This window comes from Carcharodon carcharias, chromosome 14 (genome assembly GCF_017639515.1).
Source record: "Carcharodon carcharias isolate sCarCar2 chromosome 14, sCarCar2.pri, whole genome shotgun sequence".
Lineage (NCBI taxonomy): Eukaryota > Metazoa > Chordata > Chondrichthyes > Lamniformes > Lamnidae > Carcharodon > Carcharodon carcharias.
In genome coordinates this window covers 147,515,602-147,534,760 of record NC_054480.1, presented here as the reverse complement: position 1 = coordinate 147,534,760, position 19,159 = coordinate 147,515,602, and the positions used below count along the sequence as shown (strand labels likewise).

The following is a 19,159-nucleotide window of genomic DNA, read 5'->3' as shown; positions in this document are numbered from 1 at the left end:
TCTTCCTGCATCCCTACTCTTGGCCTTGTCCCATCTCAAGAGTTAGCTCGTCACAAAAGCAGCCCCCATGCTCCAATCCAAAATTACAACTTCCTGCTCTCCCGTTTCCCGTCTTGATATAATCAAAACTGCCAACAGCCAATGTGCTGTTGTAAGGCAGGAGGACCTCTGGCTGAAGCTGAACTCAAACTATCTGATGGCCCCTTTCATGACCCTAGTCCTGAATAAAGAATCAGAATGTCTCCAGCTGTTACCAATTTAATCTTTTCTGGAGAGCTTCTCCCTCTCCCAACTGCTGCCTTGAACCTATTTGCTTACAATTTCAGTCTGTTCCTCTCCCTCTGGACTTATCTCGATTCTATCCTTTCCCCAATTCCAGGACTCCTCTGATGCCCTCTACCATCATCTCATTTTCACCACGGGTATACAGTGCCTCTGCATATTCATCTCTCTCCAGGAGCATCTTCCTTAAACAGTGGTCAGATCAGTTCAGCATGATCCACTTCTGACTCTTCTCTTGTCACCCAGGATATTTCTCCATTCATAATGCCTCTTTTCTTACTGCCTTTACTGAATTTGTTCTTACCTTTGAAAAAAACTTCTCATTTACCTCTACTTACTCCAGATAAAAGGCCTCAATATGGGAGATTACATCAGTCTCAGCTATGCACATCCTTTAGCATGATACGTGAAACATTTATTTCCAGTACTGTTCAGCCTACCCACGTCACCACCTCTTCCTCCATTAGATTTACAACTGTTGGCACTGCTTCATGCCCTTGTTCTGACTGGGAGAAATTTATTCACCTCAATTCAAATTTGCACTTCCATTTCTCTAACACTTCCCTGCCCTTGCTCAACTTCACACATCAAGCCCACTGCTCCTTCCAGCTAACTGATTTGTTTTTTTCCCCATTCCGCTTTCTGTAAAGACTCCACCCCCATTTCCCAGGTTCATGTCTCTCCTTGGGTAAGAGGACCAAAACTGCACACAGTGGCCTTACCAAAGCCCTATGGAATTGCAATAAAATACCATTTACTTTCCTGATTGCTTGCCGTATCTGCATGTTAACTTTGTGATTCATTTTCAAGACACCCAGATCATTCCAAATACCAATATTTCCCAGTCTTAATATAACAAGTTCAGATTTTCTATTTTCCTGCCAAAGTGGATAACTTTGCACTTCGATGCATTTCATCAGATTCCTGTCCACACACTAAACCTGAGAGTCATTTTTCAGCCACTTTGCATCCTTCTTACAGCTTACTTTCACACCTTTGTATCATCCGCAAATTTCAATAGATTGTACTCGGTTCCCTCATCTTATTCAATTATACTGATTTAAATAGCTGAGATCCAAGTATTGATTCTTGCAATATCCCTCTAGTTACAGCCTGCCAACCTGAAAATTATCCATTTATTCACGTTGCTTTCTGTCCATTAACCAATTCTCAATCCATGCTGAAGAAGAGTGCAGGGGGCTTACCTAAATGAGATGACAAATCTGTGAAGCTACAATACAGGAATGTTTGCATGCCAAACGAAAGCAACATGCGATAGACAGAGCTAAGCGATCCTACAGCCAACAGTTCAGATCCAAGCTCTGCAGTCCTGCCACATCCAGTCACGAATGGTGAAAACCAATTAAACAACTAACTGGAGGGCTCCACAAACATCCCCATCCTCAATGATGGGGGCGCCCAGCACATCAGAGCAAGAGACAAGTCTTTGCAAACATCTTTAGCCTGAAATGTTGAATAGATGATTAATCTGTGTCCTCCAAAGGTCATCAACATCATGGCTGCCAGTCTTCAGCCAATTCTATATACTCCACATGATATCTACTGAAGGCACTGAATACTGTAAAAACCCTGATAATATCCCAGCAATAGTACTGAAGACTTATGCGCCAGAGCTAACCATGTCCATAGCCAAGCTGTTCTACCAACACTGGCATCTACCCAGCAATGTGGAAAATTTCCCAGCCATGTCCTGTCCACAAAAAGCAGGAGAAATCCAATCCAGTTAATTGCAGCCCATCAGTCTAATCTCGATCAAAAATCATGGAAGGGGTCATTGACACTGCTAGCAACAAGTGCTTACTCAGCAATAACCTGCTTACCTGATACTCAGTTTGGATTCCAGCTCCTGACCTCAGTACAGCCTTGGTCAAATCCTGGACAAAAGAACTGAACTTGAGGTGACAGTGACTGCCCTTGCCATCACGGCAGCATTTGACCACATGAGGCATCAAGGAGCCCGAGCAAAACTGGAGCCAATGGGGTTTGGGAGAAAAAAAGCTTCACTGATTGAAGTTATACCTAGCATAAAGATAGATGGTTGTGATTGGTGAAGGTCAAGTCATCTCATTCTCAGGACATCACTGCAGGAGTTCCTCAGATAGTATCCTAGGCCCAACCATCTTCAACTGTTTTATCAATGACCTTCCTTCCATCATAAAGTTAAGAAGCAGGGATGTGCAATCATCAGCAAGCGATGTTCAGCACCATTCACGACTCTCAGAGTCCATGTCCACATACAGCAAAACCTGGGCAGCACTCAGGCTTGGGCTGATAAGTGGCAAGTAACATTTGCAACACACAATTCCAAGCAATGACCATCTCCTCAGAGAATATAACCATCTCCATTTGACATTCAATGGCAGGACCATCACTGAATCCCCACTAACAACATCCTAGGGGTTACGATTGACCAGACACTGAACAGGACCTGCTACAGCACTTGCCTGCCAATTTCATTACAGACATTTAAAAATAAAATAGGAAAAAATACTGCCAGCTGCATAAATACTGTGGCTACGAGAGCAGCTCAGAGGCTAGGAATCCTGCAGCGGGTAACTCGCCTCCCGACTCCCCAAAGCCTGTCTACCATCTACAAGGCACAAGTCAGGAGTGAGTGTGATGGAATACTCTCCACTTGCCTGGATGAGTGCAGCTCCAACAACACAAGAAACTTGACACTATCTAGCACAAAGTAGCCCACTTAATTGGCACCCTATCCATCACCTTAAACGTTCATCCCCTACACCACTGCCACACAATAGCAGCAGTGTGTACCATGTACAGGTACATTCCAGCAACTCACCAAGGCTTCTTCCACAGCACCTTCCAGACCCATGTGGGAACACCACCATCTGCAAGTTCCCCTCCAAGTCACACACCGCCCTGATTTGGAACTATATTCCTTCCCTATCACTGGACACAAAGCCCTGAAATTTCCTTGTTAACACTACCGTGGTGTTCCAACAACACATGAACTGCAGCAGTGCAAGAAGGTGTCTCACCACCACCTTCAAGGTGAATTAGTGATGGACAATAAACGCTGACCAGCCCAGCAACACCCACATCCCACAAAAGAATAAATGAAATCACCCCGACTTTCATGAGCTCTCATTTTGTATTCTAACAGAAATCATCCTGTTTTAATGTACTTGGGATGAGGCGATTGAACCTCTCAGTTGAAGTGGACTGAGCTAGGTATTCCACATGCTGACATTTTTAATAATTCAAGCATTGAAAGTGTGTTAATGTATTATAGTTGGTATTACAAGTATAATTTACTCATATTTGTAATAATGAGAAGGAGAATTGTTCCTCTTCTGATCTTTTTTCTCCATTTGTGGATCAAGCATTTAATAACTTTTTAACTTAACATTTTTCTACATTAATCCATCATTAACATTTTACTTACTAAAATGTTAGCGTTCATACAAAGATAAATAACAGCAGTGTAGCTATAACCTCCTGCAACTTTAAATTTTATTAATATGGGAATTTAATTTAATTCTTTTAATTCATTCACGGGATGTGGGCCTCGCTGGCTGTGCCAGCATTTATTGTCCATCCCTAGTTGCCCTTGAGAGGGTGGTGGTGAGCTGCCTTCTTGAACCGCTGCAGTCTATGTGGTGTAGGGAGTCCAGTGCTATTAGGGAGTTCCATGATTTTGATCCAGCGAACAGTGATGGAACAGCAATATATTTCCAAGCCAGGATGGTGAGTGGCTTGGAGGGGAACTTCCAGGCGGCAGTGTTCCCACCTATCTGCTGCCTTTGTCCTTCTCAATGATAGTGGTCATGGGTTTTGAAGGTGCTGTCTGTCAAAGGAGCCTTGGTGAATTCCTACAGTACATCTTGTAGACGGTACACACTGCTGCTACTGTGTGTCGGTGGTGGAGGGAGTGAATGTTTGTGGATGTGGTGCCAATCAAGTGGGCTGCTTTGTCCTGGACAGTGTCAAACTTCTTGAGTGTTGTGGGAGCTGCACTCATCCAGGCAAGTGGGGAGTATTTTATCACACTCCTGACCTGTGCCTTGTAGATGGTAGATAGGCTTTGGGGAATCAGGTGAGTTACTTGTCGCACAATCCCTAGTCTCTGACCTGCCCTTGTAGCCACAGTATTTATATGGCTAGTCCAGTTCAGTTTCTGGTCAATGGTAACCCCCAGGATGTTGATAGTGGGGGATTCAGTGATGATAATGCCATTAAACATCAAGGGACGATGGTTGGATTCTCTTGTTGGAGATGGTCAGTGCCTGACACTTGTGTGGCGTGAATGTTACTTGACACTTGTCAGCCCAAGCCTGGATATTGTCCAGGACTTGCTGCATTTGGACATGGACTGCTTCAGTATTTAAGGAGTCATGAATGGTGCTGAACATTGTGCAATTGTCAGTAAACATCCCCACTTCTGACCTTATGATGGGAGAAAGGTCATTGATGAAGCAGCTAAAGATGGTTGGTCCCAGGACACTACCCTGAGGAACTCCTGTAGTGATGCCCTGGAGCTAAGATGACTGACCAACAACCACAACCATCTTCCTTTGTGCTAGGTATGACTCCAACCAGAGAGTTTTTCCCCTGATTCCCATTGACTCCAGTTTTTCTAGGGCTCCTGATGCCACACTCGGTCAAATGCATCCTTGAAGTCAAGGGCAGTCACTCTCACCTCACCTCAGGAGTTCAGATCTTTTGTCCATGTTTGAACAAAGGCAGTAATGAGGTCAGGAGCTGAGTGGCTCTGGCAGAACCCAAATTGGGCATCAGTGAGCAGGTTATTGCTAAGTGATGCCACTTAATAGCATTGTTGATGACCCCCCTTCCATTATTTTACTGCTGATCGAAAGTAGACTGATGGCAGAGTAATTGGCCAGGTTGGATTTGGCCTTTTTGTGTACAGGACATACCTGGGCAATTTTCCACATAGCCGAGTAGATGCCAGTGTTGTAGCTGTACTGGAACAGCTTAGCTAGGGGTGCAGCAAGTTCTGGAGCACAAGTCCTCAGTACTATTGCCGGAATATTGTCAGGGCCCATAGCCTTTTCAGTATCGAGGTGTCTTCAGCTGTTTCGTGATATGGAGTGAATTGAATTGGCTGAAGACTGACATTTGAAATGCTGGAGACCTCCAGAGGAGGCCGAGATGGATTATCCGGTGGGTCCTTCTGTCTGAAGATTGTAGCAAATACTTCAGCCTTATCTTTTGCACTGATTTGTTGGGTTCCTTCATCATCATTGAGTTTGGGGATATTTGTGGAGCCTCCTCCTCCACTGAGTTGTTTAATTGTCCACCACCATTCATGACTGGATGTGACAGGACTGCAGAGCTTAGATCTGATCCATTGGTTATGGGATCGCTTTGCCCCATCATTTGCGCTTAGGACTACTTGCGTGCCAAACAGCATGTGTTATATCTTCACCAAGAGTTTCCTTGATCATGTTTGACCTGGTGCCATGAGACTTCATGGAGTCTGAAGTCGATGCTGAGAACTCCCAGGGGGACTCCCTCCTGACTATATACCACTGTGCTGCCACTTCTGCTGGGCCTAGCCTGCCAGTGGGACAGGACATACCCAGGTGATGGTGATGTCTGGAGACATTATTTATAATATGATTCCGTTAGGATGACTGTCAGGCTGTTGCTTGACTAGTCTATGTGACAGCTCTCCCAATTTTGGCACTAGCCCCCAGATGTTAGTAAGGAGGACTTTGCAGGGTCGACAGGGCTGAAATTGCCGTTGTCATTTTCTAGTGCCTAAGTCAATGTCGGGTTGTCCATCCAATTTCATTCCTTTATGACTTTGAAGCAGTTTGTTACAACTGATTGGCTTGGGTCAGAGGGCATTTTAAGAGTCAATCACATCACTGTGGATCTGGAGTCATGTGTAGGCCAGACCAGGTAAGGATAACAGATTTCCTTCTCTAAAAGACATTAGTGAACCAGATGGATGTCCTACAAGTGTTAGATCATCTGCCATGGCAGGATTCGAACCAGGTCCCTAGAGCACTACCCTAGGTCTCTACATTACTAGTCTAGTGACAATACCACAACGCTATCACCTCCCCACAGATGGGAAGAGGGCAGAGCTGCTAATTAATAGTAATCAGCTTCAGGTCTTTTTGAATTAAAACAGCTGCTGTTATCATAGAACGATTACAGTAGATGGATGTCATTTAGCCCCATGTCCCCATGCTGGTTCTCTACAGGACCAACAGAATAATCTCACTCCTCCCCCCTTTGGCCATAGCCCAGCATTTCCTCTCTTCATGTGCTTTTCCAATTCCCTTTGGAAAGCCACATCTGAATCTGCCTCCACCATTCACTGAATTCTAGATCCTAACCACTCACTGAACATTTTTCTTTACGCTGCTGTTTCTTCTCTTGCTTCCTGCCAACTGGATCAAAGGATCAATTTCTCCCCATCAATCCTGTCTAGGCCCCATATGATTTTGAACATCTCTATCAAATATCCTCAATCTATCCATGTAACTGAAGTCCCTCACCCCAGAACCACACAAATCTATTCTGCACTCTCTCTAATGCCTTCACTTACTTTCTAAAGCTGCATTGCCCAGCATTGGACATACCTCCGCAGCTGAGGTCACTAGCGTTTATAATAGCTCACCATAAGTTCCTTGCTTTAGTACTCTATGCCTTTATAAGCCCAGGTTCCCATATGCCTTTTTAAACTACTGTCTCAATTTGCCCTGCCACCTTCAATGATTTTTGTCCATATACCCCCATTCTCTCTCCCTGCACTCCCTTTAGAAGTGTACTCTTTAGATTATATTGCATCTCTTCATTCTTGTTACCAAAGTGCAACATTTCACACTTCTCTGCATTAAATTTCATGTCACATGTCTACCCATTCTATCAGCCTGTCTTTACTTTCTTGAAGTCTATCACTCAATTCATAATGCTTCTAAGTTTTGCAGCATCTGCAAATTTTGAAATTGTGCCTTTGGGTCATTTATATGTAATGTTAATAAAAGCTATGATCCAATGACTGACAACTGGGCAACATTACTCTATCTTTCTCTAATCTGAGAAGCCACCATTCACCACTACTTTATTTTCTGTCACCCAAACAATGTCATATCCAAAACAAAAACAGAATTACCTGGTAAAACTCAGCACGTCTGGTAGCATCGGGGGAGAAGAACAAAGTTGACGTAACAGAACTGAGTAAAATTAGGAGAGGGGTGAAATATAAGCTGGTTTAAGGTTGGGGGGGGTGGTGGTTGTGGGGACAAGCAAGCAGTGACAGGAGCAGATAATCAAAAGATGTCACAGACAAAAGAACAAAGAGGTGTTGAAGGTGGTGATATTATCTAAAAGAATGTGCTAATTAAGAATGGATGGCAGGACACACAAGGTACAGATAGCCCTAGTGGGGGTAGGTTGAAATAAGACTAACAGGGCATAAAACGTATAGATTTAAAAATAATGGAAATAGGTGGGAAAAGAAAAATCTATATAAATTATTGGAAAAAACAAAAGGGAGGGGGAAGAAACGGAAAGGGGATGGGGATGGGGGAGGGAGTTCAAGATCTAAAGTTGTTGTCATATCCATGCTACCAGTGTCCTTTTTTACACCATGGGCTTCAACTACACTGACAAGCCTATTATATGGGACTATATCAAACACCTTTTAGAAGTCCATGTATGCCACACCAACTGTATTTCCCTTGTAAACCAAACCCTCTTACTGCATCAGGTCTGTATGCTGCAACAATTTTAAGCCAATTTATTCTAAATTGTCAACTTCTTCCTTACTGAGTTATTGCATCTAACAGTAGACAAAATGGTTAGGGCAAATAAACTATTAGCTGCCATACTAGAGTTGGGGCTAGATTAGTTTTGTAAAGTATACTATAAACTTAATTTGCTTCAATTTTTTTTTTCTTTTAAACACAGCACCTTGAGCACTGAGGATGGCCCAGAATGTTATGAACTCCAGATTTGTGTGAAGGATTACTGTTTTGCCCGAGAAGATCGAAGTGTTGGCATTGCTGTGATGCAGCTACGTGACATCATTCAGAAGGGAAGCTGCGCTTGCTGGTTACCACTTGGCCGTAGAATTCACATGGATGAGACAGGACTGACTGTCCTCAGGATACTTTCACAAAGAAACAATGATGAGGTGGCAAAGGAGTTTGTAAAATTAAAATCTGACATACGTTCTGCTGAAGAAGGCAGTTGAAAAAAAAAGTGGCCAAAATCAAAAAGTAGAGCAGAGTTTAGAACTTCAATTTCTTAAACTCTTGGAGCTTCAGTTTTCTCATCTAAATGAAGCCACATGTCCCACTTATGAAATAAGCAAAAAAAAGATTCAGCAAGAGGTCTGATTCAAGTTTTGGTATATGCATGATGTCTCTGTAGTTTTTTTTTGCCAGCGTGGACAATTAATTTTATTTTTGTTCATGAGAGGCAGTACCCAGCCCCTTAGAAATCTGAATATTCAAGTAACAATTGGATTGACTTTACCTTAAGGCTAATATCACTTGTGTAAATAAATCCCGCATGACTCTACTGAGCCTGTGTACAATGAGCACTGTGATCCTGTCCTTGTGGAGAGACCTACAGCTGAGAACTTATATACCTCTTGTGAAAAGTCTCAGTTACCTTCCTCTTCAACACCAAATGCCAAAGTGTCTTTATACTCACTGGTGTAGCCAATTTCTTACACATTCCACGGTATTTCCTGAACAGATTGCTTTGCTGGAGCTGTACTCACAAACAGGCTTGGTATTCTACAAACCATAGGATTAGACCCAAGTTTTGCATTTAATGTATTGCACTCCAAAAAAAAGTGACAGCTGTAAAATAATTCCCAACATACATTTAAAATTCTGGTGTAAGTAAGAATGGAAAGATTAACATCTAAATAGCTATTCTAAGGATCATTAACCCTTAGGTCAGTCCCGAGAAACTCCCATCTATTAATCAATTTTGTTTCAGTTTATGCACTGTGACTGAAATAATATTGTAATAAACATGAGTAGCCACAATTGAAATAACTTTACATATTAACACCTTGAATCTACTATACTTTTTCACCACTCTCTGCATTCTACCTCTTAAATTTTATTCCAACCTTTTTTAAAAAAATCTTTTCAGATGTGGGTGACACTCCATTTATCATCCATCCCTGAAATGGCTTAACAAGCCAAGAGGGCAGTTAAAAATCGACCACGTTATTATGGATCTGAAGTCATGTATAGGCAAAGACTATATACAAGGACGGTATTAGTTCCTTCACCAGGTTAGTGAGCCAGATCAGTTTATACGACAATCTGCTAAATTACATGGTTATCATTACTGATGGTTTGGGTTTCTGGATTGTTAATACAGTAAGAACTATACTAATGTTCCACTAATATAATGCCATCCATTTATTCTATCTGTTTTCCCTTGCCACCACTGTCCCCTGTGATAGTTTGGGGCCAATTTACAAAACTTGGTTTAAAAAAAAGGAAACACCAATTTTCTGCAACGAACCTAAAGACTAATAAAAGGAGCAGCAATTGGCAAGGCTCGTGATAACCAATAAAAAGGTATTCAAACAAGTCCTCCAATTCCAAACTAGTAATATTAGGATCACTGTCTTTCATTACAAGAAGTCCATTTACATTCACCACATGTCAGTGTCAAAACAAGGGAGGAGCAAGAAAGCCAACAGTATACTTATTGCAATTCACTCCACTATCAAACAAACCTGGGTACTCAAATGCTACTTATTTTTTTGTTTTCCAGTGATGGATTGAACTTTTGAGCTAACAATTATCCAAAGCAATACCTAGGGATCTCTAATGGTTTTTGAAAATTTAGGCTCATTGTTACCTACAGTAGCTTATTTTGTCATGTCAGGAAAAATATTCCAAGATTAAAACAAGCTTCAGCAAAGCTCACATTAAGATCTCATCTGACATGAAACAAACTCACTATATTGTCTCTTACTGGATTCTAATATGTTTATTTCTTTTTTAAAAATCTAAATATCTGAAATGGTCAGTCAACATTGATAGCCTGACATCAGGAAGGTATCTGACATGTCAGAACATTCAATATCTGCAACTTTTATCATTTCTAATCATTTATTTATTAAGCCATTAAATATTAGGGAGAAAAAAAATCAGATTTTCATATCCACCAATAATTGGTTGCAAGTGCTAACTGCTCAAAGTATTAAATAGTTAAGTAATGTAAATGGGCAAAGAGCATGTGATTTTGTACATGAATCCTCCAGAAACCAGTTCCACAATTACCCAAATTGGGTATCTAGTGAAAGACTCTTCTCTCTACTGAAAAGAATCAACTTTTTTTTTTAAAAAGTCACCATGGCATTTGACCACCATTATCAGGGCATTTGCTTTCAGCATGCTATGACCAATTTCAAAAGCATGCCTTTCACATGACTAAACATTCTTCACTTTCTATTAAATCAAGCAAAATGATTTAGTTGTGTTACTGATGTCTTCCTACCCTTAGTAACCAGTGGTGCACACAGGATGACTGGATGTCCCATTAGAGTCAAGTCAAGAATGCCTTTTGCATGGCCAAGGACAGACTAAGATTGAAGTTGGAAGAGTCAATGCAAAACATGAAAAATTACCATTTTACAGCTAGATAATTGATACTTAGTGAATTTAATAACCACTTATTCACATTAAATATGCAGGGTGAGGAAAGAGCAGCATTCATCACCACTTTCCTCAGTTCTTTATGCATTTTATGAAAATAAAGAAAAAACTTTTGTCTAATCCTAGATGATCTGAAGGCAACCTTCACTTTTGGTTTGGAAACCACACTGCTGTACCAACAGTGGTATTCTCTCATGTTCACTGTGGGTGACACGTGTTTGCTGCCTTACATGCTAATTTTAATGCAAGTTTTTTTTGTAAGCGAGGGATTGCATGACCATAAAATAGTTCCAAATGAAGGGTGTGGCACTTTCTATGGCTGAATATTCATTACTCATTTTGTTTGAAGGAAAGTAGCATGAAGCTCAATTTTTTAAAGTTATTTAAAATTAGCCTTTAAATATATTTTCAGCACCCAACATGCTGAAAACAGTTGCAGAACACTATAGTAAGTCTTGTTCCAAAGCAGCCCATTTCATTGCAGATATTTAGCAGGCATTGAATGTTGTGAAATAATTTGCACTATTTACTGCCTTCACCTTTAGAATCCTATTCCAACTGGTCTTCAGAGGGGAAACCTTTCACTGTTATTCATTTATGGTACTTTACTGTGTTTTGCCCTTTTCAATTTATGTATTTTGTATATAAAATATACTTTGTTTAGCACAGACCAAGGGCAGTTGAGAGTCCTCCTAGTGTGAAACTACCAACATTTCTTTTTATTAACTTTGGATTAATCTATTGACAAAACCAACAATTTTACACCAGAATTTAAATTTTTTTTTTTAGAAATTCCTATAGATTCAAAAACTGGTTCTTAATTTCACTTTGTAATATTCAGCATTAGAAATATAACATCTCAGCTTCCTCAACAGCAGTAGTCAGCTGCACTCCAGATTTAATACTGTGCCATATAGATCTGGAAGGAATGAAGTTTGATCCCAGTTTAGAGAGTTATCTCAATGGGTAAGAATGAGAATTGTTCAGTATTCTTTTGGGATGGGGTGGGAAATAAAAGGGGGAGACGGAAAAAAAAAAATCAACCAAATTGTTTAAAGGGTACTCCTAATGACAAATTGTTTGATTGCTCTATATCCTTTGAAACATGGGTAAGTGGAATTGTGGTACAGATTAACCACACTATAATTGAAAGGTGGAATAGACTCATGAGGCTGAATGGCCTAATTCTGTTTTTTATCACTATTGTGTTGGTCCTGAAGGAGTTTAGAACATTTTGAAGTCAGAAAAGACACTATGTAAAAAAAACAAATAATGCTGGAAATACTCAGTAGGTCCAGCAGCATCTGTGGAGAGAAGGGTTGACAGTTCAGGTCTACGAGATTCATTGCTAAGTGGATAACCATCTCAAAAGATATAATTCTAACATTATGGAAAAGTGAGCATTACTGCCAAACAAAGGCAGTTGTGTTAATCCACTGCCAAATCAGACACATATGTTATTACCTCTAGTTTAAATTAGGGACAAAATGCTTTCCAAAATATTGCTGAAATTAAAAGATACAAGATCTACATTTGCAAACCGATGCAGCAATTGAAATTAAATGGAGGAGTTGGGGGAGGGGGGGAGCAAGCATTAATGGTAGGTTAACAAAATGTGTACAAGCACTAAATTACAAGATTGGATTTTCACAAAAGCACAAGGGAGGCAAGTATTTATGAAGGTGTATGTAAAATGCCTTAAATATGGCCTCTAACAACAGTAAGGCACACAATGCAATACTAAATGAAGCAAAGCTTAACCTGGGTGGACAAAATGGAAATAGCATGAAGGAGATGGGGTTCAGGAAGAAGATAGAGAGGAAGAGGGGTTTAACTCTGGACAGAGGATCTGAGAAGAAAGCACCAAAGGTCATAATTTAAGCACAATGGTAGGTTTTTTAAAAAATACTGAGCAAATTGAAACAAAAAAATTTGTTGTAGCTTCAAGTTAAATTGTTGGCAACTTTTAGCTGGAGGACAGCATGGAATGCTTTGAAAATTATATTTAAATCTTCATAGGTTGAATATTTAAAAACCTAAAATGAAAGATGAATGAACTTGTCCTTCATGCCTAACCATGCCATTTTATTACTTTCAACTGCTATGAATGGAGTCCTTTAACTGGTGTAACCTGGTAAAAGCTTGAATAGCTTTATTTAGGCTTGAACGACAAACTTCACACGTGATGATTGGAGAGGACAATAGTTATACACAATTTACTGTATTCACTGTACAGTAAATTAAATTTAAAAGCAGACATTCCCAGTTGAATCAAAACCTGAATTTCCTTTCTTTAGCATAAAGATGTACAAATACTAAAATATCATGCTGATGGCTTTTAAATATTAGGTTATGATGCATGATTCATCTTATAAAATTAGAATTGTTTAGCTAATGCCACTGAAAGCTATTTGCTCACATATACTAACATTTCTTTCCCAAAAATTGAACGTTAGGATGTTTTACTATGTTAAAAGCACTATATAAATGCAAATTCTTGTTGTTGGCTATTGTTACAATAAGTAACTCAATTACTCCAAGTTATTGACACTGAAGAAATATGCCTTCTTAGAATGCTTATTAAATAGTCACTAGCAACAGAAATGGAAGGCAGCACATGGTCTTTATTTTGCTTAGTTGCTCAGAAGTTAAAGCTATAGGGGAAAAAAAAATGAAACTTGAGGAATGCAATCCCTGATGATAATAAATGAAAAAAAAATCAATTGAGAGGTCAGAGATCAAAGCATGCACATTAAACTGGTGTTATAGCAATGCAAGCAAGATCAGAGTATTAAGCAATGTGACCTAGGAGTAACTTGTACAATTACAAACTGCATATTGGAAATGTGTTTCTTTGGAGAAGAGTTAGCTTAAAGCACTAAGGTATAAAGATCAATGTTAAAGATGGAATATACCAGAAGATAGAGGCATTTAAAAAAAATCTAGGCAACAAAAAAGATAGATTATTTATGAATGCAAGATAAGTCTGGTTTACTGAAGGTCCTCTCTGTTGCGTTATGGGTTTGTTTGATGTTTCAATGATGAGATCGAAACTTATGTTTAAACATGAACCATTTATTGGTAGTCTTGAACTATATACAGATCCCAGTTATTATCATGCATGTTGCTGCTGCTATGCAGGTAGGCTGTATCTAGTGTTCTCTCTGGATTGTTCTATTACCATATGACTATATCTCATACCACAGGTGTTGCTATTCTCCACATTAACCCTTACTCTGCTGAGTGCCTTACCTTACAATGGCATGCAGGCACATCATACAAAATCCTCCTTTCTTCCCTAAAGAAAAATTTTTCCCCTTCCAACAGAGTATAACTATTTGTAATATAATCTTTATTTGCTATCCCTGCTCCCTCTCCTCAAGTCTGACTTTATAAATTCAGGTGGGCTTGAGGCTTGACAATTATGCCACATTTGACGAATGATAGTCGGACTGTGTCGCTGGTACTTGGCTATCTCCATTTCATTTGCCTTTTGTGCTCCTTCAAATAGAGTTTCTCTTTATTAACAAATTGTCTGCTTTTTTCCGACACAGTGGGTTTGTCCAGTTCCTTCTGAAGGGAATGTGCACTCCGTTCATTCCTAGAGTGAACTCAAATTTTCTTTTTCCCTGGTGTCCACCATGTTCTTGCTGGACATATATTTTTTGCAAATGGAACCTTCATTTCCACTTGTTTGCTGTTTTATTTTATTTTAAAATTGTTTTGCAGGTTTATGAATCTTTTCATTCAGCTCAGCTTATTCTTCTAGTGCCTTACGCTTCAGTGTCAGATTTACATTTTCCAATCTTATGTCTTTTCTTTCTCCCTCCAGCTTGAAAAATTCTATGGCTTTTCCTTTCAATGACCCCCCTCCCCCCCAACCATTCAACTGTTTTTTCAGCTCTTCAGACCGTTTCTTGTAGCTTTCAGCTTCCTCCTGCAATATGCCTCTGCCAACTGCTTCAGTTTGTTCAGTGATGTTAAATTCATTTTGCTTTTCATAATTTTCCAGAGGAACAAACTTTGGTCTAAGGGATTCTTGTAGCATGTGAAGATTCAACAGGTTTTCCTTTTCTTTGCAAAGCTCCCTTGCTTCATCAAGTTTTCCTGAAACATACATACACTACTGAATTATTTCTTGCTATGGTTTCCATTCTGCTGTTGAAGACAGACTTCATTTCTTCATGTTGCTGAATGAAAAAGCATAACCATTCATGTGATGGTGGAGTCACCGGCTAAGCCAGTGTTCATTATCCATCCAAATTACCCTAGAGAAAGTGGTGGTGAGCTACCTTCTTGAACCGCTGTAGTCCCTGTGGTGCAGGTACACCCAGTGTTGCTAGGGAGGGAGTTTCAGGATTTTGATGCAGCAAAGGTGAAGGAATGGCAATACATTTCCAAGTCAGGATGGTGAGTGGCTTGAAGACGATCTTCCAAGTGGTGTTCCCATGTGTCTGCTGCCCTCATCCTTCTAGATGAATGTGGATAGGATGTCAACCAACTGGGCTATGTCCTGGATGGTTGCTGCATTTGGACATGGACAGCTTCAGTATCTAAGGAGATATAGTGAACATTGTGCAGTGAACATCCCCTCCTTCCTACCTTATGATGGAGGGAAGGTTATTGATGAAGCAGCTGAAGATAGTTCAGCCTAGGACAACCCTGAGGAACTCCTGCAGTGATGTCCAGGAACTGAGACGATTGACCTCCAACAACACAACCATCTTCCTTTGTGCTAGGCATGACTCCAACCAGCAGAGAGAGTTTTTCTCCTCCCCACCTCCTACCGCCCACAATTCCTATTGACTCCAGTTTTGCAAGGGTGCCTTGATGCCACACTTGGTCAAAGGCTGTCTTGATGCCTCACCGAGAGTTCAGCTCTTTCATCCATGTTTGAACCAAGGCTGTAATGAGGTCAAGAGCCGAGTAGCCCTGGCGGAACCCAAACTGAGCGTCAGTGAAGTTATTACTAAGCAAGTGTTGCTTGATAGCACTGTTGATGACCCCTTCCATCACTACTGATGATCAAGAGGAGACTGATGGGGCTGTAATTGGCCGGGTTGGATTTGTCCTGCTTTGTGTACAGGACATACCAGGGCAAAATTTCCATATTGCCAGGTAGATGCCAGTATTGTAGCTGTACTGGAAATTGGCTAAGGGCACATTAAGTTCCTTTTGCATTTGACCTTTATGGACAATCAGCTGTTCCTTCAACTGTATTTTGTTGACCTCTTCTCAACTCACTCTAGGCTTCAGTGCATCTGTTGCTGCGGGTAGATTTTTAAAAATGATTCATTCATCAGATGTGGGTGGCACTGACTAGGCCAGAATTTATTGCCCAACTCTAATTGTCCTTGTTCAGAAGCATTTAAGAGTCAACCACATTGATGTCCATACCTGGTCTGGCCTACATGTGACTTCAGGCCCACAGCAGATGCCCTTCCCCGAACCAGATGGGTTTTCGTGACAATTGGCAATGGTTTTGTGGTCAGGAGATTTTTTATTAAATTCACATTTCACCATCTGCTGTGGTGGGATTCAAAGCCAGGACCCAGCGCATTACCTTGGGTCTCTGGAATATTAGTCCAGCGGCAATACCAACACCTCCCTCCAATACAGCTTTTTCTGAAGTAATATTCAATGACCTTTTTACCTCATGTTTTTCCACAGCTACATATTAATTCTTCAAGTCTTTCAGGGTCGCAACTTCTTTGCGTGCCTTTTCTGTCTGGTTGTACATTGGTTGATTTTCCCCAACTTCTGCTTTGATTTGCCAAATATGGAATCGAGGGTCATTATCTCCTCCTGGTTCATTTGTTCCTGGTCTCAAACTTATTTGTCCCTGGTCTCAAACTTATTTGTCCCTGGTCTCAAACAGCTTGGTTCATTGAAGACTTCAGTTTATTGCACATTTTCAGAGGTATATACCCAGCTTGAATCTTGCGCCTCAAATCTTCCAGTTCAGGTCTGATGCAAACATTTTCTTGTAGAGCAGCTTCACTTTCAGAAAGTTCTATTTTTAAGCCTTTCAGCTGCTTCTCAGCCATTTCATTCTTCTGCAGTTAACTCTTCAGCTTGTGTATTTAATTGCATTGACATGGTCGGCAATCATCTTGTTTACTTGAGCATTATCTCCCTTGCTCTGGGGTCTTTTGTTGCCCTTGATACTTTTACTGGGAGTGTGCAAGGCTCTCCCTATAGATATGCAGAGCCCCTGGGACCACCACCACCTATTACACAAAGTACAGTTTTTGTATTTTTTACTCACCATCTCAAACCATCCAGGTCCTTTGACTCTGCGTCACTCAAGGGTCCCACAATGGACTTCCACTCACTTTTACTTCAAGTTATCTTCTTAGGTGCACATGTCTCTAATCAGGCTTCAACTGCTTTTAGTTTCTCATACGTTGGTATCCTATGCTGGTCGCATTATGGGTTTATCTGATGTCTCGACGATCAGATCTTGAGACATGAATGTTTAAACATAACCATTTATTGGTGGTCTTGAACTACATACAGATCCCAGTTATAGTCATGCATGGTGCTGCTGCTGCCATGCAGGTAGGCTACTTCTAGAGTGTTCTCTAGACTGTATTCTCAGTCTATTACCATGTAACTCTGTGGGTAGTGCTTTTCTCCAGTCCCACATTAACCCTTGATCTGCTGAGCACCTTTACATTACAATGGCATGCATAGCATACATCACAACACACCATACAATATTTTGTTTGATGGACATAACACTAATGCTTCCCTAATTAGCAAATATTTTCTGGTGGTTTCAGCAAACTGTTGGAGGAAAATTTAAATATTTACTATAAAACAGATATAACATTGAAAGAATAACAAAGAAAATCAGCTATATGCAGAAATCCTTGTTCACTGTCATATAAATCACCTTGTTTATTTTTTTGGTTTGTAAATAGATCCAGTGATCCAATAAATTACAACTTTTTCCCCCCAAATCAGGCAATAAAAGGATTGTAAGTATTATACAAGTCATCTATAAAGAAAAAAGCCAAAGCTCTACCTTTATGGCTAGGGTCTCTTGCACTTTTAAAAAGGTGGAGAAGGAAGAAACAATAGTGTTAGAGATAGTTAGTTCCCTCTTTACCCAACACTGATTTTTTTTCCAAATCCCTTTCATAATCTGGTAGCCTGGAATAGAATTAATTCCATTCAAAGATATTTTCATTTATAGCAACAACTGGAGAATGTATTTAGTTCAAAATCTGATCTCCAATGAATTAGTTTGATCTCCAATATCATCTTCAAATGCACCAGGACACTGAGTAGCTATTTATTTAGTTATAATAAAATGACATTTTTAGTTGTCAGTCCTGCCAACTCATCCAAGGCTCCTTTGACAACACCTTCCAAACCCACGACCACTACCATCTAGAAGGACAAGGGCAGCAGACACATGGTAACACCACCACCTGGAAGTTCCCCTCCAAGCCATACATCATCCTGAATTGGAAATATAATCACTGTTCCAAGATTTTGACCCAGCGACAGTGAAGAACTCCCTAACAGCACTGAGTGTACCCGTACCACGTGCACTGCAGCAGTTCAAGAGGCAGCTCACTAGCACTTTCAAGTACAATTAGGGATGGGTAATAAATGCTGGCCTAGCCAGCAACATCCCATGAATGAATAAAAAACAAGAAAAACATTTCCAAACCTATTATTGCGGAACTCCAGAGGCAGCAATAAAAAATAACCTATATTCAACCCACCTATCCAATACAAATCACTAAATCCAGATTACAGCTATGGTCTCCAGAGAGCATTAATCTGGACCTACATGACCCAATGACATTTAATATCGGATGTCCTAGGAGTGTGTGGTATTAATATGCGACTTACCCCTTAGCAAAATCAAAGTTCAAAATTCTACATTCCGGAGATGCAAAAGTGCAAGCCTTTGTCCCATTACTCTATGTTGATACCAATAGACTGCAGGGCCAAATCCTGCAGCAATGTGATGGTAAAGTTTGTAGCTTTAAAGTATCAAATAATCAAAAACGTCTAAATAAACTGTCAATAACTTTTAGATTACTAGACTTCCTCAATATGCACTCAAAAAGGTTGCATATAATATAAAAGCAAAATACTGCAGATGCTGGAAATCTGAAATAAAAAATAGAAAATGCTGGAAAAACTCAACAGATCTGACAGCATATATGTGGAGAGAGAAACTGAGTTAACATTTCAAG

General features: G+C 40.3%; 1 protein-coding gene across 1 annotated transcript in view; it reads left to right on the top strand.

Annotated features, from left to right (window-relative positions):
- The window catches only part of LOC121287635 (protein unc-13 homolog A-like), a 298,606-nt gene extending 290,106 nt beyond the window's left edge, over positions 1-8,500 (top strand). The window contains exon 38 of the mRNA XM_041205568.1: positions 8,215-8,500. Coding sequence (XP_041061502.1) covers positions 8,215-8,500 — 286 coding nt within the window. The remainder of the gene's footprint in view (positions 1-8,214) is intronic.
- The last annotated feature ends 10,659 nt before the right edge of the window (positions 8,501-19,159 follow it).